The sequence below is a fragment of the Gorilla gorilla genome, chromosome 8 (genome assembly GCF_029281585.2).
Source record: "Gorilla gorilla gorilla isolate KB3781 chromosome 8, NHGRI_mGorGor1-v2.1_pri, whole genome shotgun sequence".
Taxonomy (NCBI): domain Eukaryota; kingdom Metazoa; phylum Chordata; class Mammalia; order Primates; family Hominidae; genus Gorilla; species Gorilla gorilla.
Genome location: NC_073232.2, coordinates 115707885 through 115735779, shown reverse-complemented (window position 1 = coordinate 115735779; position 27895 = coordinate 115707885). Strand labels below are relative to the sequence as shown.

General features: G+C 52.6%; 3 protein-coding genes across 26 annotated transcripts in view; 2 read left to right on the top strand and 1 right to left on the bottom strand.

The window, feature by feature from the left end:
• Positions 1-87: 87 nt before the first annotated feature.
• Positions 88-5739, top strand: CALHM1 (calcium homeostasis modulator 1). Its single transcript, XM_004050043.4, has 2 exons — positions 88-791; positions 3248-5739. The coding sequence occupies exons 1-2, from the start codon at positions 240-242 to the stop codon at positions 3731-3733; spliced, it is 1038 nt and encodes a 345-aa protein (XP_004050091.2). The 5' UTR covers positions 88-239; the 3' UTR covers positions 3734-5739.
• Positions 5740-6474: 735 nt separating this feature from the next.
• On the top strand, positions 6475-12253 carry CALHM2 (calcium homeostasis modulator family member 2). 23 transcript variants are annotated; one of them, XM_063710466.1, is made up of 5 exons: positions 6525-6890; positions 7010-7167; positions 7858-7957; positions 8941-9653; positions 11471-12253. In XM_063710466.1, exons 4-5 carry the CDS (start codon positions 9099-9101, stop codon positions 11885-11887), a joined length of 972 nt encoding a protein of 323 aa, XP_063566536.1. In that variant the 5' UTR covers positions 6525-6890; positions 7010-7167; positions 7858-7957; positions 8941-9098; the 3' UTR covers positions 11888-12253. The 23 variants fall into 23 exon arrangements, with proteins under 23 accessions (XP_063566538.1, XP_063566532.1, XP_018890672.1 ...); XM_063710449.1 differs by having other exon boundaries at positions 6556-6890; positions 7755-7957; XM_063710469.1 differs by having other exon boundaries at positions 6643-6890; positions 8467-9653.
• Positions 12254-12744: 491 nt separating this feature from the next.
• The window catches only part of PDCD11 (programmed cell death 11), a 49660-nt gene continuing 34509 nt past the window's right edge, over positions 12745-27895 (bottom strand). The window contains exons 22-36 of one of the 2 annotated variants that reach the window (XM_019035123.4): positions 26824-26929; positions 25021-25110; positions 24712-24814; positions 24087-24264; positions 21004-21060; positions 20267-20389; positions 19214-19336; positions 18503-18794; positions 18234-18350; positions 17105-17254; positions 16620-16870; positions 15747-15915; positions 15009-15162; positions 14388-14553; positions 12745-13661 (exon numbers count right to left, since the gene is read on the bottom strand). In XM_019035123.4, coding sequence (XP_018890668.2) covers positions 13490-13661; positions 14388-14553; positions 15009-15162; positions 15747-15915; positions 16620-16870; positions 17105-17254; positions 18234-18350; positions 18503-18794; positions 19214-19336; positions 20267-20389; positions 21004-21060; positions 24087-24264; positions 24712-24814; positions 25021-25110; positions 26824-26929 — 2251 coding nt within the window. In that variant the 3' untranslated portion in view covers positions 12745-13489. The remainder of the gene's footprint in view (positions 13662-14387; positions 14554-15008; positions 15163-15746; positions 15916-16619; positions 16871-17104; positions 17255-18233; positions 18351-18502; positions 18795-19213; positions 19337-20266; positions 20390-21003; positions 21061-24086; positions 24265-24711; positions 24815-25020; positions 25111-26823; positions 26930-27895) is intronic. The other variant, XM_004050040.4, reaches the window with a different exon arrangement.

Genomic DNA, 27895 nt, shown 5'->3' with positions numbered 1-27895 from the left:
GGAGGGGCACAGCCCTGCCTGAACCCACAGGATTGGTCAATCTGCACCCTCTCAGCCAGCACCTGACTAAAGATTCCTCAAAGCGACAGTGACCTCAGCCTCTGCTCTGAGCTCTGCTGGTCCCAGCCAGGAGAGCCCGAGTCATGAGGTGGTCACCCAGTGGGCAGGGTGGGCAGCAGGGGCCCTCTTGGAGGCAGCAGTGAGTTGGGAAGAGGAGGCCGGGCCCCACAGGGGGCATAATGGACAAGTTCCGGATGATCTTCCAGTTCCTGCAGTCCAACCAGGAGTCCTTCATGAACGGCATCTGTGGCATCATGGCCCTGGCCAGTGCCCAGATGTACTCGGCCTTCGACTTCAACTGCCCCTGCCTGCCGGGCTACAACGCGGCCTACAGCGCGGGCATCCTGCTGGCGCCACCCCTGGTGCTCTTTCTGCTTGGCCTGGTCATGAACAACAACGTGTCCATGCTGGCCGAAGAGTGGAAGCGGCCACCGGGCCGCCGGGCCAAGGACCCCGCTGTGTTGCGCTACATGTTCTGCTCCATGGCCCAGCGCGCCCTCATCGCGCCTGTCGTCTGGGTGGCTGTCACACTACTCGACGGCAAATGCTTCCTCTGTGCCTTCTGCACTGCTGTGCCCGTGAGCGCACTGGGCAACGGCAGCCTGGCACCCGGCCTTCCTGCCCCCGAGCTCGCCCGCCTGCTGGCCCGGGTGCCCTGCCCTGAGATCTACGATGGCGACTGGCTGCTGGCCCGAGAGGTGGCCGTGCGTTACCTCCGCTGCATCTCCCAGGTGAGGGGCCGCATGGCTTCACGCTGGCTCTCCCTGGCAGATCAAGGTCCCTCTGGGAGGGCCCTATCCCCCCGCCTCTCAAAATGGGGCCTCTGCTCAGGTGGAGCTCCGAGGTGTGGGGGGCATCTTCCCAACTGAGGCTGAAGGCAGAGCCATGCATCTGCCCTCAGCCCAGGGCCATCCGGAGAACGTGCTTTGGCTCCCTCTGTCCAGAGGCTTCTGGTGAGTGGGCCTGACCCCTGTCCTGAGGTCCCCAGAGTGGACCTGCATCCCCATCCTGATCTCTGAGCTTGGAAGCTGGAGGAATTTGCATGCTTTCCCTCTTCCGGGCCTCGGCAGTGGTGAGGCCAGTGGGTGGCTAGGCCATTTGGATACATTTCCCTAGCAAATGCCCCCATCTGGTGCTTCCCTGCTGGGGAGTGGGAGCTGAGGACCAGGGTGTCCTGGAAGGGGGTGCATGGGTGAGAGAGAGGAGGCCCTGTTGGGATGTGATGGAAAGGCAGTTTGGAGAGACCACTGACGGGTCAGCCAGAGTGAGGGTCCTCCCCAGCCCTACTCCCACATCCTCTGCCCCTCCATGCTCACCCATCCAAGCCTCTCGGGCCTTCTCCAACCCAGTCAGTGCCATGTGGGGAGGACCACCCAGGCAGCCTGCCCTCACAGCTGGCAGACCAGGTGCTGTCAGGGCGGGGGGCTGGGGCCAGCCTGCTCTGCAAGGACTGGAGAAACGTGCGCACTCTGCCCTGGCAAGTCCAGACACCCCTGGCTTCCCACTCTAGCAGGGGCCTCTCTCCTGGGAGGCCTCTATCACCACCCAGATGGTCCTGGTGAATGTCATGCTCTAAGCATCCCGACTGAACTCTACTTCCCTCTCCTCCCTAACCTGTGCCTCCTCTCCTGTGGGCACTCATCCCATCGTCCCCGGCCTCAGGGCCTTGGCAGCTGTCATTCCACCTGACCTTTAAGCCACCACATCATAAGCTGAGAGGGCCCCAGAGGCCACAGGCTGCCTGGCCTATACACGTTTCATTTGGCCTTCAGAGACTGAATTCTAGATTCAACTTTAGAATTTGTTGGCATCTTCTAAAAACCAGAATGGGCCGGGTACGATGTGCCTCATGTCTGTAATCCCAGCACTTTGGGAGGCCAAGGCAAGAAGATTGCTAGAGCCCAGGAGTTCAAGACCAGCCTAGGGAATATAGTGAGACCCTGTCTCCAAAAAAAAAAAAAAAAAGAAAAGAAAAGAAAAAAATTAGCCAGGCTTGGTGGCACACGCCTGTAGTCCCAGCTACACAGGAAGCTGAAGTGAGAGGATTGCTTGAGCCTGGGAGGTCAAGGCTGCAGTGAAATGTAATTGTGCCACTGCACTCCGGCTTGGGTAACGGAGTAAGACCTGTCTCAAAACAAAAAAGTAAATAAAATTAATATAAAAATCGGAATTTTTCACATAAAAATCAGATTTTCAAGTTGGAAATCCAGAAAATCCAGCCCCACCAGGCCCGCGTGTACTCCTGGAACAGGCTGGGGTGCCCCCAGCCTGTGCACATGCTCAGTGGCTCCCCACCCTGTGTGCTCTGTCACGACCTGCCTGGCCCCATAGGCATCTGGGCTTGCCCTCAGCCCCAGTCCTGATCTGCCCAAGTGCTTCTCTGTGCGGCTGGGGCCTAACCCTGAAGCGTGGGCCAGGGGAGCATCCTGCCCCGTGCCCTGCAGTGAGGTGACAGAGCAGAGCTGCAACCAAGCGCAGGGTGCTCTTCAGCGCAGAGTTTGATTTCTTGCCTGATTCACTCTATGACCCCTGAAGGCCCAGCTCAGAACCGACACAGAGGAGGTGCTCACTTGGCACTGGTGACAATACTAGGAGCCAAAGGAGAGGTTCAGGACTCAGAGGAAAATGGGCCACTATGGCCTGGGGAGATCAAGGAAGGCTTCCTGAAAGAAGAGGCACAGTAAGTAAGTGAGGGCCTATTGGCACAACAGTAATGGTTAATAGTCACTGAGCACTGGGTACCAGGCACTGCACTAAGCTTATCACATTCAGTCCTCACAACAACACTCTGAGATAGGTGCTACCACCAGCTGCTTTATAGGTGTGGAAACTGAGACACAGAGAAGTTGAGTGCTTTGCTCCTGGTCAACTAGTAAATAGTGGAGACAGCATTCAAACCCAAGCAGCCTAACTCCAGGGTCTCCCACTTAACTCCTGGGCCCTGGGTGCCCCGCCAGCATGGTGGGTGCTTTACCCACGTGATCTTCTTTCCATGAGGTGCAACTATCTCCATTATTTCAATTTCTATGCCCATTTTACAGATGAGGAAATGGAGGCCAAGAGGCAAGCTCACTTGCCCAATTTGTGCTCTTTGCCCTAGAGGCACTGGCATAGAGAGTGCTTTGGGAGTCTGAACAGGCTCGGAGGCCCAAGGACAGTGCCCCGTGACTCTCTCATCTCCCCACAGGCGCTGGGCTGGTCCTTCGTGCTGCTGACCACTCTGCTGGCATTCGTGGTGCGCTCTGTGCGGCCCTGCTTCACGCAGGCCGCCTTCCTCAAGAGCAAGTACTGGTCCCACTATATCGACATCGAGCGCAAGCTCTTCGACGAGACGTGCACGGAGCACGCCAAAGCCTTTGCCAAGGTCTGCATCCAGCAGTTCTTCGAGGCCATGAACCATGACCTGGAGCTGGGTCACACCCACGGGACACTGGCCACGGCCCCTGCTTCCACAGCTGCCCCCATGACCCCCGATGGTGCAGAGGAGGAAAGGGAGAAGCTGCGTGGCATCACGGATCAAGGCACCATGAACAGGCTGCTCACGAGCTGGCACAAATGCAAACCACCTCTGCGGCTGGGCCAGGAGGAGCCGCCGCTGATGGGCAACGGCTGGGCTGGGGGTGGGCCCCGGCCTCCGCGTAAGGAGGTGGCCACCTACTTCAGCAAAGTGTGAGGCGTGGCCAGCTGAAGAGGCAGGAACGGGGATCTGAGCCCACAGCCCCTCCAACCCCCAAAACAGGTGGAAAAAGGAAGGGTTTCAGTGGTGGGCAGTACTCCCCTAGGCAGATCCACACTCCCTAGCACTCGCCTGCCCATTGGAGGCAGGAAATTTGGAGCTGGAAGGGGATCTGATGCCTTCAGGTGTGACACTGCCCTGGATGGCCCTAGGGCAGTGGGCCCATGAGCAGTATTAGTCTAAAGGGGTCGGAACTGTCTTGGCAGGTACAGGGACCGATGGCTCCCCTCTGCCCAGCCCTTCCCAGGCTGATGTTCACCATCTCCTCCCAGGTTGAACAGACATCCCTGCCCCAGGGTCCACCCTCATCTGTGGCTGTTCAGTACCTCTCTTCCTTTATGCTCCGGGCTCGGGGAGTGGGAATCATCAGGCGTCTCATGAAGTGGGAGCCCTCTGATTTGGGCAAGCATGTCGTAGGTGAGACTGGGTGTGCCGGGGCAGGTCCATAAGGACATGACACACAGCCTACCTGGTGTGACACACCTGGGGTGACAGGTGATGAGACAAGATGTCAGAAGCTAGGTTCACATGGAAGAGGCCAGAGTGTGTGGTCACCATGGGGGTCATGTGACAATTGTCCAGGTGGACTGCGTGTTTATTTAGCACAAACCAAGCACAAAAGTCCTCCTGTAGAGGGGTCTTTGAAAAACCACCTTAATACCCCCGTCACATCCAGGTCTCCAGGGGAAATCAGACCATCCCCAAGGCTTGAGAAGTTAGACACAGAAGCTGAAGTCTCTCCATTTTTCTCAAAGACCCCACCTCTTGGGGATGGAGTTCTAAGAGGCTAAGAGGAGCTCCGAGGCTCTAGCCCAGGTGGGATGAGGGTGGAGGAGAGCAGTGTAAAGAGAAAGCAGCTCAGATTCCAGAGTGAGAAAGAACTGGGTCAAATGGTGTCTCTACCACTCACAAACCCTGTCCCTGGGCCAGCTGCATCACTGCCTGTGCCTTCGTTTCTTCATCTATACAATGAGGATGAGGTCCCCCCCCGGGCCCGCCATCATGGGGTTGCTGTGTGTAAAAGCACATGGCACATAGTAGGCACCCAGCACAGGGCGGCTAATGTATTTGTTGATTTCTGAACCTAAGGACTTCCTTCCTCCTCCCCTGGGCAGGGATGAGACAGCAACACAAACACTCGAGCTTCCATCTTGTTGAGGAGGAAACAGAGGTACAGATAGGTTTCTCAGCACCGCCCTCAGCTCTGAGACGTAAGTCCCAAGCATCTAAGGATTCATTTTGATCTTGGCATGATTCCGTCCTTTTTTATCCATCCTTCCCTCTATTCCCACTTCTGGGGTCCAGTTTCCCTCCTCTTAATTATTTGGGAGGAGTTGCTCAGATCTTTGTGGGCCAAGGTGGGCTGGGAGGGCTCTTCCAGGAGGTAGGAGTTGGTATGGGCCCTGAAGTCAGGGAGGATTAGGATGAGCAAAAAACAAGGTGTATGTTGGTGGGCAGCAGCACTTCCAGTGGGAAGAGAAGGCCCGGAGGTATCAGGAAGTACACATATGAAGGAGAGCAAAGCTTTGGGTCAGGCACACCTGAGTTCAAATACCAGCACTGCAGGACTTGTGGCCAGTCACCCAGCCACTCTAAGCCTCAGTGTGTCTGTCTATAAAATGGATATTAGAAGACCTGCTTGGCCAGGCGCAGTGGCTCATGCCTGTAATCCCAGCATTTGGGAGGCCAAGGAGGGAGGATCACTCGAGCCTGGGAGTTGGAGACCAGCCTGGGCAACATAGCAAGACTCTGTCTCTGTAAAGTAATAATAATAATAAGAGAAGATTTATAATTTTTTTAAAATGAAAAAATTATTTTTTAAAAAAGACCTGATTTTCAGGATTGTGGTAAGGATAGAGGAAGATAACTTTTAGGGAAGGATCTGGGACTGTGTTTAGCACATGCTGGGATCTGAAACAAACAAATAAACAAGCAGAACTTGGTACCTTTTCTTTCCTTCGTACACATGGTCAAGCCCAGCTTAGGGAGGCCAGCGGGTCACTCGGCAGCTCCACCATGACGGAACCACAAGCACGGCAGAGCTGACAGGTGTCAGGGGTCCTCTCCCTCCATGAGCACTGCAGAGCTGACAGATGTCGGGGGTCCTCTCCCTCCACGCTAAGGGTCATCTAGCCTGTCCGTAGACTCTCCTGTGCAGCATTCCTGACCCGTGACGCTTCAGCCCGCATCTTGACCACTTTTAGATACAGGCTGGGCAGCTCTGATTATTACACAGGGCTTCCTTCAGAAACCTGCCTCCTTGTAACTTTCACCCACCAGTTGGAGCTCTGCCTGCAGGACCCGGAGAATCCCTAGGCTCCTGAATTCAATCCTCAGCCCTCCAGGGATCCGAAGCAGGTCCCGGGGAGTTAGCTGACTATGGGTCAAAGAGCCAGCATTGGGGATGGTTTGTCCAGTCAATGGACAACTCTGAGGGAGAAGGGCCAGTAGAGGGTGGGGCCCTGGCCCTGAGCATCCTGCAGGGCTCAGCGCGGGTCTGACGACACCCTCCCTTGACCCTCGCGGGGTCTCCTTGACCCTCGCGGGGTCTCCTTCGGTAGCCTCTGCCCAGCGGGGGTCAAGTACGTGGGGTGCTCTTGAAACTGTCATGGGGGGCAGGTTTGGGCCAGATCTCCCCAATGCCTCCACATCCCCACGTGGCCCTCCCGACTGGTCCCATTGGTGTGGAGCATGGCCGGGTCCGGGTCTGGGCCAAGGGCGGAGGGCCAGCACGGCCCAGGGACGGCGGCGAGCAGCGGGTCGGTGGGACGCGCAGCAGCTGCAGAACAGGCACCTCAACTTCCTCTCGGCTCCTCTCCTCTCGCGCCGCCCTCGGGGCCCGCCCTCCTCTGCCTGGTGGCGCCGGGAGGCTGTTTTTCCACTCACTGGCGCGCAGACTCCATCCCACTGTTTTCTTCTCTCTTTTCTGGAGTTAGTTTAGTCTGAAGCCGCCACCAGCCCCAGGCCCCCGTGCAGAAGAAAAGCGGGAGGGAACTGCGGAGGCCGCCGCTGCCTTGCACCGCCCTCCTGGAGGCCACTTGGAGAGTCCGGCCCCGAGGAGGCCATGGCCACAAGTGCCCACAGCTGGCCCCAGGTAAGGAAGGGGCCCTCCCTGGGGTGTGCCAGGTGTCAGCGGAGCATAGTGGGGCCGGTCCCACGCTGCCCAGAGGGAGAGAGGCCCCTAGCTGAGATTCCCTCCACCCGGTTGAACAGGGAGCAGTCCTGCCCCTCCCCGAGCCGCCAGTCTCCTGTCGTCACTGATGTTGGAGGAGGTCCCACTGGGGGTCTGGATGTGACCCATCCTTGGCCTGGGGGCAGTGGCCTCAGAAGATGGCCTGGCCCATCCTCTGCTCACCACCCACCCTGTGCAGGTATCTTGTACCCCACTATGAGCCAGTTTATGAACCCAGGGCCTCCACAGGGAGCTAATTAGGAGCCTAGAAGCCATGAAGGGAAAAGGATGGGGCAAAGGGGGCTGACTTTAACCCATTCATCCCCAGCAGTGATGCAAACTGCCTTTCCCAGGAAGTTAGGCTGGAAGCTCCAGGCTGTGAAGTGGGGGAAGAATCAGACTCCTCCTCCTCCTCCTCCTCATCCTCCTGTTGTTCCTCCTGGTCCTCCTCCTCCAGCTTCTCCTTTTCTTGGAGTCTGCATGGCCACATGGCTCTGCCTGAGCCCATCTGGCAGCCTTCCTTGGCAGGGACGGAAGGGGTGATCTAGAAGGGGTGATCCCTCCATGAAGCATGGAAGGGAACAGGGCCAGGTCTGTGTCTGGCGCTCACCCCATCCCTCCACTCCCTGGCTTCCTCTGGCCTGGGGAGTTTTGTTTTTCACCCTCCAGATGGGGAGGACATGGGGCCACACCCTGGCCTGTCTCTCAGGCTTGTGTGGGTGGAGGCTGGGAAGGGAGTTGGACTAAACTTCGCTGTTGCCCGAGGCCATGGCCACTTCCCGGCAGGTTGCCAGCGTCGCTACAGCCCAGACCAAGGCAGAATAATCTCCGGATGAGCTGGTGGCACCGCTGAGCCTTTGGTCTCACCAGGGCTTCCTGTTGCTGGCAGGCGGGGTGGAGCGGGGCTGCTGGGAGGCTGCTGGATAGGAGACGGGTCACGGCTGTGGAAGAGGAGGTTCTTCGGGACACTCGTGGATGGATACGGCAAGGTCAGTAGGAGACAGAAAAAAAGAGGGTTCACTTAGTGCAGAATCACCCTTATCCACTTCCCAAGTCTCCTTAGGTTGTGGTTAGAGGTCCTGCTGTGGCACCTCTGTATTTCTTTGGCCTCAGCAAGGCACTTTATCCTCTTCAGGTCTCAGTTCCCTGATCTTTGCAGGCGGGAGAATCGTCCCCACCCCAAAGACAAGACAGGGTGGAAGAGATGGAGAGTTTCACGCAGAGCACAATCAGGCATCTTTTATTCTTTTCTTTCCCTCCAACATCCCTAGGAAAGAGCAAGGGTCAGGATGATTTATCCTCTTTTCACTGATGAGGAAACTGAGGCCCAGAGAACAGTCATGAAGTGTGATCAGACCCTGAGGTCTCCAAAAAGATAAGGTCCTTGCGAACTCCAGGGATTCTGGCATCTTGCTGTACCCACCCCAGCCCACACGGCAGAATCCTATCCAAGTCCCTTATCCACCCGGACACTCACTCTAGCTTTTACACCCTCAAGGCTGAGACCCTAAGGACACGCCCTGGATCCAAGGGGTCCCTGGCCCCTCTGCTAATATGCGCCACCTGGACTTCCAGAGGGAAAGCCAGTCAGCACCCCACATGCATTAGCACCATGGGCCACCCCCAAGCCCTACCCCAGGAGAAGCTCGTGGTGGCAAAAAGAACCTAAGCATTTGAGGCAGGTCACCCAAGCTTGAATCTCAGTCTGCCTCTCATCTGTGACCCTGGCGAGCCACTCGTCCTCAGGAAGCCTTCACTTTCCCTAGTGCCCGGCGGGCACACAGCTCAACGTGGGACTGTGAGGATGGGAAATGAGGGGTGCCATGCGCCCTGGAGGAACTCAGTGAACAGTGGCAACTGTCACTTCCCTGGGGCCCTGCGGTCCTTCCTTTCTCCCCAGCCTGTCCACACTAGCATCTTCCTCAACTCCTGGTTTTCAGAGGGAAACACTTATCGGTCATCTGCTCCACAGGAAACACCAGGCCAACCACAGCTGGGGATAAAATAGCACAACCACACCCTGCCGTCCAGCGCCTCCCAGCCTGTGCCCCTTCCTAGTACCACCAGCAACCATCAATCCCGTCTCCTCCTGCCTCCTCTCCTGCAATCCACCCCGCCACGACTATCGCCATGGCAGCCCTGATCGCAGAGAACTTCCGCTTCCTGTCACTTTTCTTCAAGAGCAAGGATGTGATGATTTTCAACGGCCTGGTGGCACTGGGCACGGTGGGCAGCCAGGAGCTGTTCTCTGTGGTGGCCTTCCACTGCCCCTGCTCGCCGGCCCGGAACTACCTGTACGGGCTGGCGGCCATCGGCGTGCCCGCCCTGGTGCTCTTCATCATTGGCATCATCCTCAACAACCACACCTGGAACCTCGTGGCCGAGTGCCAGCACCGGAGGACCAAGAACTGCTCCGCCGCCCCCACCTTCCTCCTTCTAAGCTCCATCCTGGGACGTGCGGCTGTGGCCCCTGTCACCTGGTCTGTCATCTCCCTGCTGCGTGGTGAGGCTTATGTCTGTGCTCTCAGTGAGTTCGTGGACCCTTCCTCACTCACGGCCAGGGAAGAGCACTTCCCATCAGCCCACGCCACCGAAATCCTGGCCAGGTTCCCCTGCAAGGAGAACCCTGACAACCTGTCAGACTTCCAGGAGGAGGTCAGCCGCAGGCTCAGGTATGAGTCCCAGGTAAGGAGCTGTGCAAAGGGAAGCTCCTCTTCCCTAGTGGTGGCTGGTGAGAGGTCCGGGGATGGCCTAGTGCTAAAGCTGGGGTTGGTCCTCAGGGGCTGAGGTCTGTGGGAAAGCACTAGCGTTAGGTATCAGGGCTGGTTAACTGGTGCATGGTGGGGCAAGGGCCAATTCCAGACACAAATAAGAGAGAGTTTTATCAATTTTTTTTTTTTACTGTAAATCTCACTTGTATATGACCAAATTAGTTTTAAACATTAAAGGAACATTCTTCTGGCTCAGTCTGGGCCTTAATTGCAATCACAGATAAGCCCCTTACCCCAGCCAGATTGAGCGTGGGCCCTTGACAGTGGAGTGTGGCTGGCTCTGGGGATGAACACATTCCTATCCCAGGAAGGGCCCAGCCAACCACTGAGTCAGCCTCAAGTGTTGCTGACCTAAGGGGAGTCCCTTGGGTCAGGATGGAGTGTTGAGTCAGGAAGATGCAGTTGCTGTCCTGAGCCTTAGCTGGGCTCTGAAGGAGAGGAGGTTGGTCAAGGGACAGAGGGCAAGGGAAGAGAACTGGGAAGTAGCAGAAAATCTCAGCTGCAAGTGTTAACTTAGAGAAGCAGGGGGTGAGGGAGAGACAGGAAGGAGAACAAGTTTTCTTTTTTTTCTTTTTTTTTTTTGAGACAGAGTCTCACTCTTCTTGCCAGGCTGGAGTGCAGTGGCACGATCTTGGCTTACCACAGCCTCCGCCTCCTGGGTTCAAGCAATTCTCCTGCCTCAGCCTCCCGAGTAGCTGGGATTACAGGCACACAGCCACCACATCCACCTAATTTTTGTATTTTTAGTAGAGATGGGGTTTCGCCATGTTGGCCAGGCTGGTCTCAAACTCCTGACCTCAAGGGAGCACAGATTTTCTAAAAGGTTTCTTCTCTAGGTAAATAAGAAATGTAAACAGAGGCTGGGCAGTGGCTCACACCTGTAATCCCAGCACTTTGGGAGGCCAAGGCGGGTGGATCACTGGAGGTCAGGAGTTTGAGACCAGCCTGGCCAATATGGTGAAACCCTTTCTCTACTAAAAATACAAAAATTAGCCAGGAGTGGTGGTGGGCACCTGTAATCTCAGCTACTTGGGAGGCTGAGGCAGGAGAATTACTTGAACCCGGAAGGTGGAGGTTGCAGTGAGCCAAGATCACGCCACTGTACTCCAGCCTGGGCGACAGAGCAAGACTCCATCTCAAACAAAAAACAACAACAAAAAAAGAAAAAGAAACGTAAAGAGAGAAAAGGCTGGAGATAGCACCAGAGCTGGAAGATGGTAGACAAAGAAATGATACTTATTTGATGCTGATCAAATGCCCCCAGATCTCTGTACAGGAGCAAGTGGCGAAACAAGGATGACCTTGCCTGTCCTTGCCCTCCAAGCATTTCAGACAAGCACATGTGTGACCTCCAAACAAGGCAGATGGTGATGAGAGGAACCAGGCCACGGGAGATTCAGAAAAGGCACAAGTGCTCCCAGAGGGGCCTTTGAAGGCTTCCCAGAGGTGGCATCTGAGCTGAGCCTGGCAGGTTGAGCTGGGTTTTAATGGCCTGAGATGATGGCAGGGGAAGGAGGTGCTCTTAAGGTTGCAGGGGTGGCAGCAGAAAACGCAGGCTAAGTCTAAGCGCAAGTAGAGTGTGAGTTAAAGGGGGTAAGGAAATGATGGAATCACAGCCACAAGGGCCTGCTTCTCTTACCCAAGCGGAACTTGCTCCTTTTCCATTCGCTCTGGGGGGTAGGGCTTAGGCAGTTCCTTGCCCCTCCTGAACTGTGCCCATTCTCTGGCCAGCTCTTTGGATGGCTGCTCATCGGCGTGGTGGCCATCCTGGTGTTCCTGACCAAGTGCCTCAAGCATTACTGCTCACCACTCAGCTACCGCCAGGAGGCCTACTGGGCGCAGTACCGCGCCAATGAGGACCAGCTGTTCCAGCGCACGGCTGAGGTGCACTCTCGGGTGCTCGCTGCCAACAATGTGCGCCGCTTCTTTGGCTTTGTGGCGCTCAACAAGGATGATGAGGAACTGGTTGCCAACTTCCCAGTGGAAGGCACGCAGCCACGGCCACAGTGGAATGCCATCACCGGTGTCTACTTGTACCGTGAGAACCAGGGCCTCCCACTCTACAGCCGCCTGCACAAGTGGGCCCAGGGTCTGGCAGGCAACGGCGCGGCCCCTGACAACGTGGAGATGGCCCTGCTCCCCTCCTAAGGAGCTGCTTCCCATGCTCTTTGTAAATGGCACTACTTGGTCCCAAACTGAACCCCACTGCTTGCTCACATCCATATCAGAAGGGGATTTTTAAAAAACTGTTATCTTCTTGTCCAGGGGAAAGGACCACAAGGCAATCTGGGGTGTGGACAGACCCAGTAGACAATGGAAACCCCAGCCAGCAGGGCCAGGTGACAGTGAAGCTCACCAGTGGGCTCCTTTATGGTACTCTATGCAGTTAACATGTGTCTAGCTGCATAGGGACACCCAGCCCAGCAGTGCACCACTGGGAAGTGGCCTGCAGTGCAGCCTCTGGCCTTATTTTATATATTTAAATTTTTGATAAAGTTTTTCTTACTAAAAGGACTAGCCTGGTGTCTGTGTGATTGAATGGGCATGCCACAGCAGGCTGGTGGTCATAGGGCCAGGCCCAAATCCTATGCCGTGTTAGGGAAGGGGACAGGACTAAAATGGCCCACAGGGGTGGCAGGGAGGGTGCAGTGAGTACCAGGGGTTCAACACAGGGGAAGGCTCTGGGGCTGATGATCTCTTTGCAGTTGGGTTCTATTATCTGATGTGGTGTGGGGAAGAGATGAAGCCTGGCCTTTCTCAGAAGGAAACAGTCTGAAATTTCACGAGTCAGAAGATTCTGCGCTCAGTGGGCAGGCCAGAACTAGCTCTCGTAACCTAGTGCTCATGTCCAAGAAGCAGGCCAGCCCCAGCTTCTCCTTCCTCCCATCCCTGCCCGCCACCCGCCCCACCTCTAGAACCTTTGGATGCTCTCCCTTGGCCCTGTCCAGCTTCCTGGCATATGACTCAGTCATTTCCCATGGAAAAGCTCTCAGGACACTTAAAGCTCTGCCAGAGAAAACTTTTAATTCCCTCATGACCAAGACAAAAAAGAACGGGCTTCAACAACTAGCTGGGTCTGTACTGGCCTCCAAGACCTTGAATAGCCCAGATATGGAGAGGTTAGGTAATGTGGCCATAGTGGGCGTGGGATGAGACATCATCAGTTCACGCCAACACCTGTGGCTTTCCTCAGCAGCCCAGGTTTCTCCATTTTCCCCTCTGGGCTCTGAATTTGTCCTCCTGTCCCAGACTCATAGCCTCCCCTAAAGGGCAGAAGGTACCAGTGAGGCTGAGGCTGAAGGAACACCCAGAGACTCCAAGATCGGAGGGGAGGGCCCACTCCCTGGAGCCTACTGACGCCCTCCAGCTGGACTGACAGCCTGCCAGGGACAAAGCAGGACCCTGACCACAGGACCCTCGGGAGTAGCCCCTCTACTCTTGCTCCCCAGGGAACTCCCCTGGAAGAGGGACCCTCAGCATTTCTGGGAGTCCAGGGGCCTGCTGCCCACAATCCCCAGGTAGCCTCAGATAAGGAAAAAGATAACAAGTTGGTACTGAAAATAAAGCAAGCGAAGAGGGATTTTAAAAATCTCAACTTCCTTTTCATCCTGACAGGATTCCCCCAAGAGTGCTGCAGAAAAAGCAGCATTTAAATAGAGTCCTGAGGTAACAGTTTTCCGAGTGCCCAGGCACTCGAGGTGGGGCCGGGCTGGCCCATTGTTGACAGTGTCCCACAGAGCCAGCCTGCCACTAGTCCTCTAGCACTGAGCTCTTGGCCTCCACATACTCCAGGGCCTTGGCCTTGACTGCCTGCACATCCTTCTCAGTGCCATGCTGCTTCTCGTAGTCCAGGTAGCGCTTGAAGAAGAACTTCATTCTCTTGGGGGCCAAGCTCAGATGAATGACCCGCTCAAAGATGCCCCTGTTGAGGAAAAGCAGAGTGGCATTTGCCTCTCAGTCCCAGGCCACGTGCTTCCTGCCTAGCACTCACCCACTTGCTCTCAGCCCTGGAACCAGGACCCTCTCCCATCCACGACTCCCACTTCTACCATTATCTTTATTAATCCATGATGAACTCCCATGATGCCTTGGGGAGAGGCACTACCACCCTCATCTTCCAGATGAGCAGATGGACACCCAGAGATGGTAAGGGACTTCCCTGCCTAAAGCCACACAGTGATCAGGACAAAGCTACTGGGATGGGGGACACAACAGTGAGAAACATACATAGTGAGCTTTTCTATGAGAAAAGCTCAGCTCAGTGAAGGGCTTGGGTGAGGCACCTGTTCTTTTTGGATCTCAGTCTACTCTTCTCTAAACCCTCCCTGTCTTGTGGAGACGCTGGGGTCAAAAGCAAGAGAATGCCTGTGAAAGTAGTCTACAATGAGAGTCAGGAACAGTGTTAATTATGAGAGAAACTCGACTCTCTTGACAAGGCTACCTCCTACCAATGGTTTCAGACACAGACCAGATACTGGCCTTTGAGGCAGAAAGAGAAGTTGAAGTGAATGTCACTGGGCCTGGGGCATCACATCAAGCTGGTTTTCTAGATCAAGTAAGAGAACTGGGATGCTGAGAGCTGCTGTGGGACCAGTGCCTACCACGCCCTCTTCTGAGGAACTCGGCCTTGGCCGGCTGCCCCACTCACCGGACGTCCTTCTGGCTGCCGTGCTTGATGGTCATGTCGATATAGACCGACCAGACATCTGTGCGCTTTGGGTAGGTGCTCAGCGTGTTCTCAAAAATGGCTTTGGCCCGCTCTGCATCCCCCAGCTGAAACTCAAGCTGGGCAAACTTGGCAATGACATCCACATCTGCAGGGAGAGGACTGCTCAGAGACCCAACAAGCAGACAGCCCCCTCACCACAACACAGTGTTCCGCAGGGTCAGCGTGCACCTGACTCCCTGCTCTTGGGTCCCAAGACTCAGGTTGTGACAAGAGGGACAAAGACCCAAAAGGAAGGTGGGGTGGGTTTGGGGCCAAATACACAGATGGGCACTGCAGACACACCACTCTCTGGGCACAGAAGAGGTGGGGGATCCCAGGGGCAACAGAACTAGTACTAACTGCATTTTGTTCCTCCATCTTTTGGAGCCTGGCATTTGAAATTTAACATGCACTGTTATGCTGAGGGGCAGAGAATCGACAGGCAGCAAGAGGAAAGCCCTCACAAGGCTCTCCTGACTTAGAAGAAGCAATGCCATGGCCAATCCCTACTCCCCAATCCCGGAGTGCTCATGGGCTCAGGAGCTGGGAATGAGCACTCACGCTCCTTGCTAGGCAGGCACTCCAGGGCTCGCTGCAGCACGCGGTGACTGGCTGCAGCCTGGCTCCTCCGCAGAAGGAAGGCGCCGTATTTGATCCACACAGCTTTCTCCTGCCGGAAACGCTTCAGCATCCGGTTGTAGAGTTCACCAGCTTCCTGTGGGAAAATACGAGGCACGCTGAGGAGAGTGTGATACTACAGAGGGGACAAGACAGACAAGCAGCAACACTCACAAGAAGCTAGACCTGGGCTCCCAGACACCAAATCACTCTCAGGGCCTAATGCTAGAGACCTGAGAGGAGCGGGAGGGAGGCTCACAGAAGGGCACAGTGAACAGGCACAACACGACGGAGGGGATTCCCTGCTGATCCGCACCCATAGGAGGGCGGTCCTAGCCTAGGAGAACATGAGAATGACAAGGGGGAGTAGGAGAGACGCCAGAGCGGATGCTGGGCCGGGACGTCCCCTTCTGTCTGTGATGCCCTGCCAGCAGCCCAAGGCAGACACACCAGGGGTCCACTGCCCCTTCACTTCCAAAGCCACTCCTTCCCTCACCTTGACCCCACAGGCCTGAAGAAGAGGTGAGGGAAATGACTTCTCTTACTTGGAAGATAGGGAAGTTGGGGCCCCGATGTTGGGTGGCAAGCTCACAGCAGGACTGGACCCAGCACCCCAGGGGCTCTTCTCTGAGATTGTGGCCCTGGGACTCCCAGGAGTTCGTCTGTGGCCCAACCTCCTACCTGGAATTTCTCTGACTTGGCGTAGATGTCAGCCAGGTGGAGAAAGACTTTGAGAGGCTCGTTGTACTGCACGGCTCGCTCAAAGACCTTGGTCAGGGACTCCTGAGAGCCATACATGTTCTCCAGGTTCAGCAGAGCCACCCACACGTTCAGCTTCTCCTGCTCCTCTCTGGAGGGACAGCAGTCAGCACAAGAGCGCCACATGAAACCAGTGAGCCTCCCGCCCCATCCAGACAGACTCAGGAACCATCTCCCCCTCCCAGCCTCTATCTGTGTCCTCAGATCCCACCCCAAATGTAGACCCTAAGAGGCTGTGTCCCCACAGCTCCCGCAGCATTAGGAACCCCTGCCCCAACCCCAATGGCTGAGTCTGAGGCTCTCCTGGATTCTGCCTCCATTCCTAGAAAGGATGCCCACCAGATCCCAAACGGGCCTGAGGTTTGGGCTGGATGCAGAGTCCTGGGTCTGATTCTCTCTTCAAGCTAAGAGGATGAAGCAAAGGACTGCCTTCCCTCTTCATTAGGCCTCAAAAACTCCCTCTGTTTGGAAAACCACCACAGGGATTTCACCCAGGTATGTAGTGAGTTCTTTTCTTACTGTGTTTCTGCTCAAACTGGTTCCCTCATATAAGTGTATGGACTCTTGTGAAGGTTACCCTTAGCAGTTTCAGGGAAGTAGACTACAAAATATAAATGAGTAGATCTATTTCACAGATGGCCGCAGCTATGGCAGAAAGCCTGAGGACCCATGGGCCCCTGGTGGCAGCCACCCAAAATGCTGCCGGCCTGCCTAGGAGGAGCTACTCCACAGGTTGAGAAACCTCCCAGCCCAGAACGTGCGAAGACACAGTGCTCCCTGGGGCAAAGCTGAGACCTGAAGGAGATGGTCTTAAGGGCCCTCTCAGCCACGGCACGGGCCTTCTCGATCTCCGTGGCCTGCAGGTGGAAAGCCATGTACTGCAGCCACAGAATGGAGCTGTTGGGGGAGCTCAGCACCAGTCGGTCAAAATCATCTGCGGACTCTGGCTGCCGCCCAGGATCCATCAGCGCCTCCTCAATGCGGGACAGTTCCTTCTCTGCCTTCTGCTTCTCCAACTCCCTTTCTTTCTTGCTTTTCTTTTTCTGCTATGGAAAGCAGAAACACCATGAGTCATCTGCTCCTCAAGGCCTAGGGGAGGTCTGTGGTGGAAGCCACGAGTTGGCTGGGCAGCCCAGGGCTCTATATATACCCCCTGGCCTAGGACTGGCCACTGCCCCCTCCCCCACTCACCCAGGAAGACACCCAGTCTAGGAACAGAGCACAAGAGACTGACACCGAGGGGTCCCTGCAAAAAGGACATGCCCTGCAAAATACAGCACCGTGGCTTGGTGTGGCTTCTCATCCTCCTCACTGTCTGAGCTCTCTGCTAGAGGTGGCAAGGCCGGGGTCAGAGAGTCTAGTCCCACATTCCAAGCGAAGCCTGAAGATAGCTGCAGCCGGGGCGCTTCTGCTGGCTTGGTTTGCTTCTCCTGGAGGAACACAGAGGCACTAAAGAAAGCACCTGGCTCAGGCTGCTCCCTGTTCCCCCGTGCCAGCCCACCTGGAGGAGCATGGACTCCTACCAAGCCCAGAGACCCCTCCTCTCCTCTCCTCTCCTCCTAGGCCATGCCAGGCCCCAGCCCACTGGGGAAACTTTATAGCAGTGACATAAAAGTTTTCTTTGTAAATACATTTATTTAGATAACAAAATTTTCACACACACACACATGCATATGCATACCAGTATATAAAATAACAGTAGAAGCCAGGTGTGGTGGCTCACACCTGTAACCCCAACACTTTAAGAAGCTGAGGCGGGCCGATCATTTGAAGTCAGGAGTTCGAGACCAGCCTGGCCAACATGGCGAAACCCCCTCTCTACTAAAAATACAAAAATTAGCCAGGCATGGTGGTGCATACCGGCAGTCTCAGCTACTCGGGAGGCTGAGTCATGAGAATTGCTTGAACTTGGAAGGCAGAGGTTGCAATGAGCCAAGATCACACCACTGCACTCCAGCCTGGATGACGAAGCGAGACTCTGTCTCAAAATAATAAAAATAAAAATAACAGTAGAGCTGGGACAGAGAGATGACAATAATTCTGAGGGTGGCAAGGAGGCCCTCCCAGATGGGTATAAGCCGTCCCATACCCGGTCCTCTCAGCCCAGGTATTACTATTCTCATCTTTTGGAGGATGCAGGCTCAGAACGGCTCAGCCTCCTCTTTATCTGCCCAGCCTCCTAATTTAATTCAGTTCCACCCAATAAATATTCCTTAGAATTTATTTTATGCAGCCTGCTCTGGGTAAAAAGGGTCCCTTGTCCTCAAGGAGCTGATGGTCAATGGAGGCAACTGACAGCCCCTGCTTTCGTATTTTATAGGAGATGAAGTAAAAGAGGATGAGGCAGAGGATGGCCCAGCTCTTCCCTCGCCTGCAGCAGCCTTCCCCTCCCCGCGACGTCACCCTCACCTTGGACAGCACATTCGTCTCTTCTGCCTCCTCTTTTCCCTCCCGATAGTACACGTCCACAAGGCTGTCATCCTCCTCTGACAGGCTGGCTTTCTTTGGCTTCTTGCTCACTCTTTCCTGAGAGGCCAGGTGGGAGAATGCCTAGGAGCATCCTCCTGCAGCCCCAGGCGTCACCCTCCCTCGGCCCCACTGGGTGCCCTGTCCCCACACCCTCGTGGCTGTCCCTCCAGGAGGAGGATAGGCAGCCGCAGCCCTCCGCCGGACCTCACCTGCTCACTCCCAGACTCCCGGCACTCCCGCCCGCCCCGCTTCTGCGCCTGTGGCTTCTGGGGCTGTTGCTTCTCCTTGCTGGGCATCTCCACCTCCTCCTGCCCCTTCTGGTTCTTCTTCTCGTTCCTTTTCTGATTTTTCTTTTCCCCTTTTTGGTCTCTCTCCTCAGCCTCTGTTTTCCTCTCCTCTTGCTTTGTAAGTGGCCCTTCCAAGGAAGCAGAAAGCACGTCTGGCTTCCCAGTGTCTCCGGGGAGGAAAGACAGCTCTACCAGGTTCTTCTGGTGGTTAAGGCTATGACAGAGCAAGATGGGGAGGTAAAGACATCATAAAAAGCAGAGGGCACCACAGGCGGCCCAGGCCTTTTTCCTCCTGATCAGCCCACGATTCTGGGCCCTGCCCCCATCTGCCTTGGGAGTCCATTCAATATTCTCAAGAATGATTTGCACAATTTTTCATGCTTAGTAGAAAAATACAGGGGGTAGATGTGATGCCCCCTCCACCATCCCCAACAACAGGAGCTATGCAGAGATAAGTTACCACCTGTTTTCACAGGCACTGGGGGAGAAAGTTCCAAACAAAGGCCTTTTATTCATCTGAACACCACTACGCAAGCCATTATGTTTACAGTTCACCCTGAAATCTCCTCCCAGGGCTCCTGGAGAAAGGGGTTTGATTCACATTACAGAGAGAGAGAACGGGAAGGCACCTACCGTAGGACCCTGGCTGTGAGCAGCTTCCCTTCGGGGAGGTGTTTGTTATAAAGGGCTTTCTTGGACGGGCTGTGCTGGGAGACATGGGAGTACCGAGCCAAACCCACAACGGAGGGGCCAAGGCTGAAAGGAGAGAGGCAAGAGTCCTGTGGTCACAAATGCAACAACAGAATTCCAACCAGGCCTCGGGACTTCACTCTCACAGGGACTCAAGTTGTGACAAGGATTTGTGACAGACATAAGTTCCTGGCATTAAGCAGGATGAAGTGGGCTTTGTAAACTTGAAATCATCATCAAGCATAATGAAGATATGATTGAGGGTATTTTTTACTCCACATTGTGGTATCACAATATATAAATCACAAATTGCTAGGAGAAACTACAGAAACAGCATGGCAGGGAAGGCTGCAGTATCAGGTGCTTGTGAACATGAGGTGATTTCACAGAACGAACACTTACAAATCATGATCAAACACTAAAACAGAACATCCACATTTATGTATTTTTTAATTTATTTTTTTAGACACAGGGTATCACTGCCTCCCAGGCTGGAGGGCAGAGGCACAATCATAGCTTACTGTAACGTCGAACTTCTGGGCTCAAGCAATCCTCCCGCCTCAGCCTTCCAAGTAGCTGGGACTACAGGCTCATGCTACCACACCTGGTTAATTTTTAATTTTTTTTTGGAGACATGGGGGTCTTGCTTTGTTGCCCAGGCTGGTCTTGAACTCCTGGCCTTCAAAGCAATTCTCTCATCTCGGCCTCTCAAAGCGCTAGGATTCCAGGCATGAGCCACCACGCCCGGCCCCAGACTTATTTAGAACAGAAATTAGAAATGCCATATTCTTTGTCCAAAACACCAAATAACTAATAACTCAACAGTTGTTTTAAAAGTATTAGAAAACATGGAATTTTAAAAACGAGTGGGGACTCATAAACTCTCCTCCCTTCATATTCCCATCAAAGAAGTTGACTGAGGAACACAGTGGACCCCAGAGCAACACAGGCTCAGGGAAGGCACTTGGGTCCGAGTGCAGAGCCCCCCTCACTCACCGAAAGAACACACCGTGTGGCTGGATGGACCCTACATAGCCCCTCAGAAGCTGCCCTTCCTTAATGTCCTGGATGGAGTTAATCTCTGGATCTTCTACTTTGCTTTTCGTCTCCGGGTTTGTTCTAAAGGAATAAAAGGCTTACATGCACACCTTTAACCTCCACTGTCCCATGCCACCCCCAATACACCTGCAACCATCATACTTAGTAAATAAGAATATGACTCTGGACCTGTCAGCAGGATATAACCTTTAGAGCCCAACTCTACTCTCTCCTAACATCTTGCCAGGCCAGAAGCAGGTGCCTGGGGCCCAGCTATGTAGAAATGGGGAGAGGCGGACCAAGCCAGAGAGGTCAAACCTAAAGCCTTGGCCTCATTAACATTGATGTCTAACCATAGAGCAAGCTGACCTCAAGCCAACTCCATACATGGCACGCTCACCCCTACAATGGAACCCTGGAGGCTAAAGCATCTCCCCTCACCAGGACTACCATCTGCAACCTTGGACACCCACATCTGGATATCTGACCCTTTCCCTGGAAAACAAGAGCCTGAGCAGGCAGGATTCTTGCAGCAATCTGAACAGCCTCAGTTTTTCTGGGTAAAAGAGGTTCAGGATAAAAAGTGATGAGCAGAGAAGGTGGGAAGCCCAAAATTCTGTGTCAGATACACGTAGCCTCCCCTTGATCCTGAGTGGGTCTTCCTCCTTTCTTTTTCCAACAACACAGAAACCCACCTGGATGATCGCAGCGACAAAGTCAATACGTTGTCTGCAGTGGACAGGATGTAACATCTGAATGAAGGCAAAAGAGATCAATTTTCAGCATCTGTGAACAGCAAAGGGTCTCAGCTTCCTCTCCTCCAGGCTGACCAATAGGCAGGAGTGAGGAGACAGGAGACTCTGGTCATGTTTCTTCATTCTGTTGAAAACCTGCTGAGGGACTCTGGACAAGTCACGTCACCTCTGTGGGCTTCAGTTTACTAGTCTATTAAATAGAAATAACACTACTGGGCTGGGCATGGTGGCTCACGCCTATAATCCCAGCACTTTGGGAGGCTGAGGTAGGCGGATCACAAGGTCAGGAGATTGAGACCATCCTGGCTAACATGGTGAAACCCCATCTCTACTAAAAATACAAAAAAAATAGCTGGGCGTGGTGGCGGGCGCCTGTAGTCCCAGCTACTGGGGAGGTTGAGGCAGGAGAATGGCGTGAACCCAGGAGGCAGAGGTTGCAGTGAGCCGAGATCGCACCACTGCACTCCAGCCTGGGCGACAGAGCAAGACTCCATCTCAAAAAAAAAAAGAAATAACACTACCTACTCTTCTTACCTAACAAGGGTGTTGGGGCCAGGTGTAGTGGCTCACATCTGTAATCTCAACAGTTTGGGAGGCCGAGGCAGGAGAACTGCTTGAAGCCAGGAGCTCAAGACCAGTCTGGGCAGCAAAGCGAGACCCTGTCTCTACAAAAAAATTTTTTTAAAAAGCCGGGTGTGGTGGCACACACCTGTAGTCCCAGCTACTTGGGAGGCTGAGGACAGAGGATTGTTTGAGCCCAAGAATTTGAGGTTGCAGTGAGCTACGATCACACCACTGCCCTCTAGCCTGGGCAACTAAGTAAGACCCTGAGAAAGAAAGAAAGGGGAGGGAGAGAGTGAAGAAGAAAAGGAAGTCTCACAGAGGCATACGGTATGTCCTTCAAAGGAGAACCAGCTCTGTGTTAGATCCTGAGAACGTTTGATCTCAGCAGAGAGACACACTAACCCCAGGATATCATGCCCAAGGCATCAGCTAGGTACTACTGCAGACACACAAGAGCAGTTCAGAGGAGGCAGGTCAGCGCTTCCAGGAGGGACAGCAGGGTTGCATCTCTAAACATTTCATCTAAAATAGCAATTAGTAGTCCAAAACCATAATACACAGAATCTTAGAGGTAGAAAGGATCTCAGCAAAAATCCAGTCCAAAATTTTCCCACGACAGATGTCTGCCTTTGATAATGTGGCATCATAGCCATCAGAGCTGGACAGAACCTCAAGGGACCGTCTACCTTTAGGCAAGTAATTTATCGTAGGTTTGGCCACAATAAAACACATTTAAAACCACAACCTCATTATCTAAGCCTCAAGAGAAACCAGAGATGATCCTGACTGTCTCTAGGAGTCATTCTTTGTCTTCTCCCAGGCCCTGGGCATGTTTGTGCCATGCAGTGGTTGTGAGTGGTTGAGAATTTAGGCAGGTAGGTGCTGGTGGCTGGGACAGCTGAGACAGGAGAGGGCAGTTACTATTTTCCAGTCTCTGCCTCCAAGGGCATCTACTGTACTGTCAGTTGACTACTGGATGCAGCTGAAATCTGTCTCCTCAAGTTTAGTTTATTCAGGCTATTAAAACAGTCTTAAAACTCCAATTGGCTGGGTGCGGAGGCTCACTTTGAGAGGCCAAGGCAGGCAGATCACTTAAGCCCAGGAGCTTGAGACCAGCCTGGCCAACATGGTGAAACCCTGTCTCTACTAAAAACAGAAAAATTAGCCAGGCATGGTGACACAACGCCTGTAATCCCAGGTACTTGGGTGGCTGAGGCACGAGAATCGCTTGAACCCAGGAGGCAGAGGTTGCCGTGAGCCAAGATTGCGCCACTGCACTCCAGCCTGGGCGACAGAGCAAGACTCTGTCTCAAAACAAAACAAAACCAGAGCCAAGATTGTGCCACTGCACTCCAGCCTGGGCAACAGAGAGAGACTATATCTCAAAAAAAAAAAAAAGAAAAAAACAAGAGACCAATTTTTGCTGAACCAATGGCTAAGACACAAATTTAAAATATCCAGTGCCAATAGTGGTGTGAGAAATGGACAGTCATATTTACTGTTAATGGGGACATAAATTAGCACAGTCATTTTGGAGGGTATGTAACCCATCAATTTCACTTCTAGGAATTTATTTACCAAACATACCTGCATTAGTATCCAAATATATGCAAAAGGGCCAGGCACCGTGGCTCACACCTGTAATCCCACCACTTTGGGAGGCCAGGATGGGCAGATCACCTGAGGTCAGGAGTTCGAGACCAACCTGACCGACATGGCAAAACCTAGTCTCTACTAAAAGTACAAAAATTAGCCAGGCGTCATGGCGCATGCCTATAATAATCCTAGCTACTCGGGAGGCTGAGGCAGGAGAATTGCTTGAACTTGGGAGGAGGAGACTGCAGTGAGCTGAGATCGCGCCACTGCACTCCAGCCTATGCATTGCACTCCAGCCAGACTGCCTCAGTTAAAAAAAGGCCGTGTCTCGCGCCACTGCACTCCAGACTCTGTCTCACGCCACTGCACTCCAGCCAGACTCTGTCTCAATTAAAAAAAAACAAAAAACCCAAATATATGTACAAAGATACTTCAACATTATTGTCTATCAAAAAAAGTATTGTCTATCAACAGAGAACTGGTTACACAAATTTCAATTAAAAAAACCCCAGAATACTAAACAAACGTTTTAAAATAAGGTAAAAGGACAAAATAGATTTTGATATATTAGCATAGAAAAGGAAAAAAATCCATGATAAACTATGAGAAAAAAACAGTATATCAAATGATATTCTATTATTTATATAAAGAAAAAAATATATATATGCATTAAAGTCTAGAAAGATAGAAATCAAAGTACATAATGGCAAAAAGTGGTAGAGAAACAGAGGGGTTACAGAAATTTTCATTTTCTATTTCATATACCTGTTTTTCTGATAAAAAGTCATGTATTACAACAACGTTTTTTTTTTAAATATACCAATTCCACAGACAGGTGAAAAGAGGAAGAACACTTCGCTTACCTGACAACCTTCTGGGGGACGAAGTCTTCCAGGGGCGTCTCAGAGTAGGAGTCACTCATGTGAAATACACTGACTGTTCCTATCTTCCCAAAGGGGAAGGAGACGGTCAGCCCCTCGTTGGGAGTCACCTTCACCACTCGGCCCATGGCCACTTCCCCTTCCTCAAGCTTGTGAGGACCTGGTGGAAGAACCAACCTGATTCAGGGAAGAGGAAATGAGCTAAGGGAGGAGCGGGAATGCCAGCCACACACAGGCTGGGGAAGGTGGAGGCTGCCCAGACTTGGGGTATCCGGGCTGAGTGATCCAGAACCATCTAGACTGAGATCACCCTGCCATGTAGCCAAGAACCTCAGGGCCAAGTGGTGGACAACTCTTTCCCAGGGACTTGAGAAAAACACCTGTGTAGGTAAGGGTAACCTGTATAGGTAAAGGTAACTCAGAGAGCAGTGGAGTAACTGGGCCAGAGCAAAGCCCAAGAGAAAAACTGTTCCAAGAAGGTCCCACACCAGGCTTTCTGAGGATTCCAATACCGAAGGGGTCCTCCAACTCAAGCAATAGCTGAAAACCCATCCCACCCCTTCCCGCCGCTTCCCTTCCCCGACCAGGCACTGTTTCATCCCCACACCTGTGAGGGACAGACATAAGAAGGTCTTGGAGGAATCTGGGCCAACAACGGTGGCCCTCAGGGCCTGGCCAACCCGGAACTTCTTATCTGGATGCTTCAGAACCTGGAAGGATAAAAAAACTCCTGTGATGCTTGAAGAAAGGCTGTCATTTATCCAAAACCATAGCATTTAAGTCTCCAAAGCAAGTATCTCCCAAAGCAACCCTTAAAGAACAAGCTTCCTCAAATCCACTGTAAACCCACACACCAGGCACTGGGCCAAGCTTAGGGAACTTGGGTCCCCTCTCCAGGGATCTCAAGCACACTGACCTTGAAGCTCAGAGAAGTGAGCAATAAGGGAATTCTCCCCCGGATGTCTGGGGCAATCTCCACCTCAAGCCATTTCTTCACCACATTGTACTGAGGGAAAAAAAGGAACCAGAGTAGGGCAAATACAAATACGAGGTTTCCCGCCATTAAAACTTTCGTAAAACCACAAGGTGGAAAGGGCCCCAGTACACTTTTCCAAGAGACAGGAATCCACCCTTCCATCCCACTGCCCTTGCCCAACCTCCACTTCTCACCAGCTTCCCTCAGACTCCAGCTCAGAACCTTTGCCAGCCTAGCAGAATGTGCATCTCTTCCAGGGTCTCAGCTGACCAGGAGGCAAAAGAGACTCCAGAGATGTCCTCAAACTGGAGAACCAATCCCACAGACCTCTGTAGCCTCCTCCAAGCTCAGCTGTGCCCAGCGATTGTTAACCATCTCCAGAGGCCAATTTTTAATTTCTAAACCAATTTGGATTTGGATCCTTCACTGTTTATGCAGTGCCTTGCCCTAAATATGCACTCCAATTTTCTCCTTTTTTTTTGAGACAGAGTCTAGCTCTGTCTCCTAGGCTGGAGTGTGTGGCGGCAATCTCGGCTCACTGCAATCTCCACCTCCTGGGTTCCAGTGATTCTCCTGCCTCAGCCTCCAGGGTAGCTGGGATTACAGGCGCACGTGCCCCAGGCCCGGCTAATTTTTTGTATTTTTAGTAGAGATGGGGTTTCACCATGTTGGCCAGGCTGGTCTCAAACTCTTGACCTGAAGTGATCCGCCCACCTCGGCCTCCCAAAGTGCTGGGATTACAGGCGTGAACCACCACACCTGGCCGTAAATACATACTCCAATTCTCAAGTCAACTTAACAAATCATTTATCGAGCAGCTGCTATGCACATGGCATCATAATGATAAATAAAAGCCAGAGCCTGCCTTCAAGGAGATTACAGCCTACAAGCAGTAAGTCAAATCAGTGTGCAAATAACTACAACAGCAAGCAACATGTAGGAAGTACAACATGCTACAGGAACTAGTAACGAGGGAAGGTTATCTGTGCTGAACCTTGATGGGCAGTAGGCAATTGGAATAGAAGGTACTCCAGATGTAGAAACCAGCATGAATAAAGACAGGAATGGAAAAAGACAGAGAAGCTTTTCAGAATGACTGCCACACAAGGTGCACGGAAGGTCAGATTATGAAGAGCCTTATCTGCCACGCTAAGGCATCTGGGGCACATGAATGTCTATAGACAATAGGTAACTGAAGGGATCAAGCATCAGAGACGATCATGCTCAAAGATGCTCATTGAAGAGGAATCTGGCAACAATGGAGAGGTATTATTCTTCAAGGTCAAACCCAATCCAGCCGCCTCTCCTACATGTTTCAACCAGTACAGGCTGCTTTCTTTCCTTTTTGAACTCCTGTTCCAGTTGGGGTTGGAACACATAATCTGGCACCCAATTTCATGTTGTTTTACAGTGCACCTGAACTTCATGAAAAGCACAAATCTAAAATCCAAATTATATACATTTATATTCTAAATCTTGCCCTGTATTTTACTTTCCATTTCTACAATTAACCTACCAACAATGAATTACGAGCTGCTTGCTAATTGTGTGTAAGCCATATTTTAGCTCCCTAATTAGACCACAAGTTCTCTAGTGGCAGAGGCCATGTACTGTCTCCCACAAACCCAGCATGGTAGCACAGACTCAAATGCCTTTCTCTACTAATGGCTTTTCTCTCCAATGTCACGACCTTTTTTCTGAAAGAAGAATGACATCTCATTGCCGAGTGGCAAAACTACTTACTTTCTTTAAGAAGCAAGTAACAGTCTGGCCGGCCTGGTACTGTTTAATCTTCTCCACGGGGCTAACAGAGTGAGTGTTAAGAGCGGTGTGGCCATCCTCCAGCTCACTGTTTGCAGAAAGGAAATGTAAACAGTAAACCCATCTCTGGATAAGACTTCGAGTTTGAAACCATCTCTCCCAAGTGGCCACGGATTGACTGTATGGGACTCCCCTACTCATACCCACCCTCCAAGGCCTTGTTTCTCTCCTCAAAGGGGAATGTCCACAATACTGGCCCGAGGCTAATCTTTTCCATTTCATTCATCTACTTATGAACAAGCTGCTTTTAAAGCAGGTAGCCCACAATAGCCTTTATAAACTCAGGAAACAAAATTGTTTTACTTCTTTCATAATACTGTGGCTGTTGCTTTAGTTTGCAAAACTGCATTCAAAAATTATCTCTCACTGAATTTGACGACTGTGTGAGTTCAGCAGGGGACATATTAAGCCCATTTTATCCTACTGAACCAGGAGTTAAAGTCAGGGCTTCTGACTCAAAATTCAGGGCTCTCTGCCCTATGCTACCCTTCCATTAGCATTTTCTTGATTTTTTTTTTAATAAAATGAGCATTCATTTATTCAAGTAATTTTTTTTTCTTTTTTTTGAGACAGTGTCTTGCTTTGTCACCCAGGCTGGAGTGCAATGGCACAATCTCGGGTCACTGCAACTTCCACCCCCCAGGTTCAAGTGATTCTCATGTCTCAGCTTCCCAAAAACTGAGATTACAGGCACCCGCCACCACACCCAGCTAATTTCTTTGTATTTTTAGTAGAGACAAGGTTTCACCATGTTGGCCAGGCTGGTCTCAAACTCCTGACCTCAAGTGATCCACTGGCCTTGGCCTCCCAAAGTGCTGAGATTATGGATGTCAGCCACGGCACTCAGCCTTTGATTTTCTTTTTTCTTCTCAGAAAAACCACAAAGGGATGTAGCCTGAAAGTTATCAGTCCACAATCACCTCAAAGGAATCACAAAACTGCCACCCCTACTTACCAATTCAAATAATTTCTAAGCCCAAATGAACCAAACTGG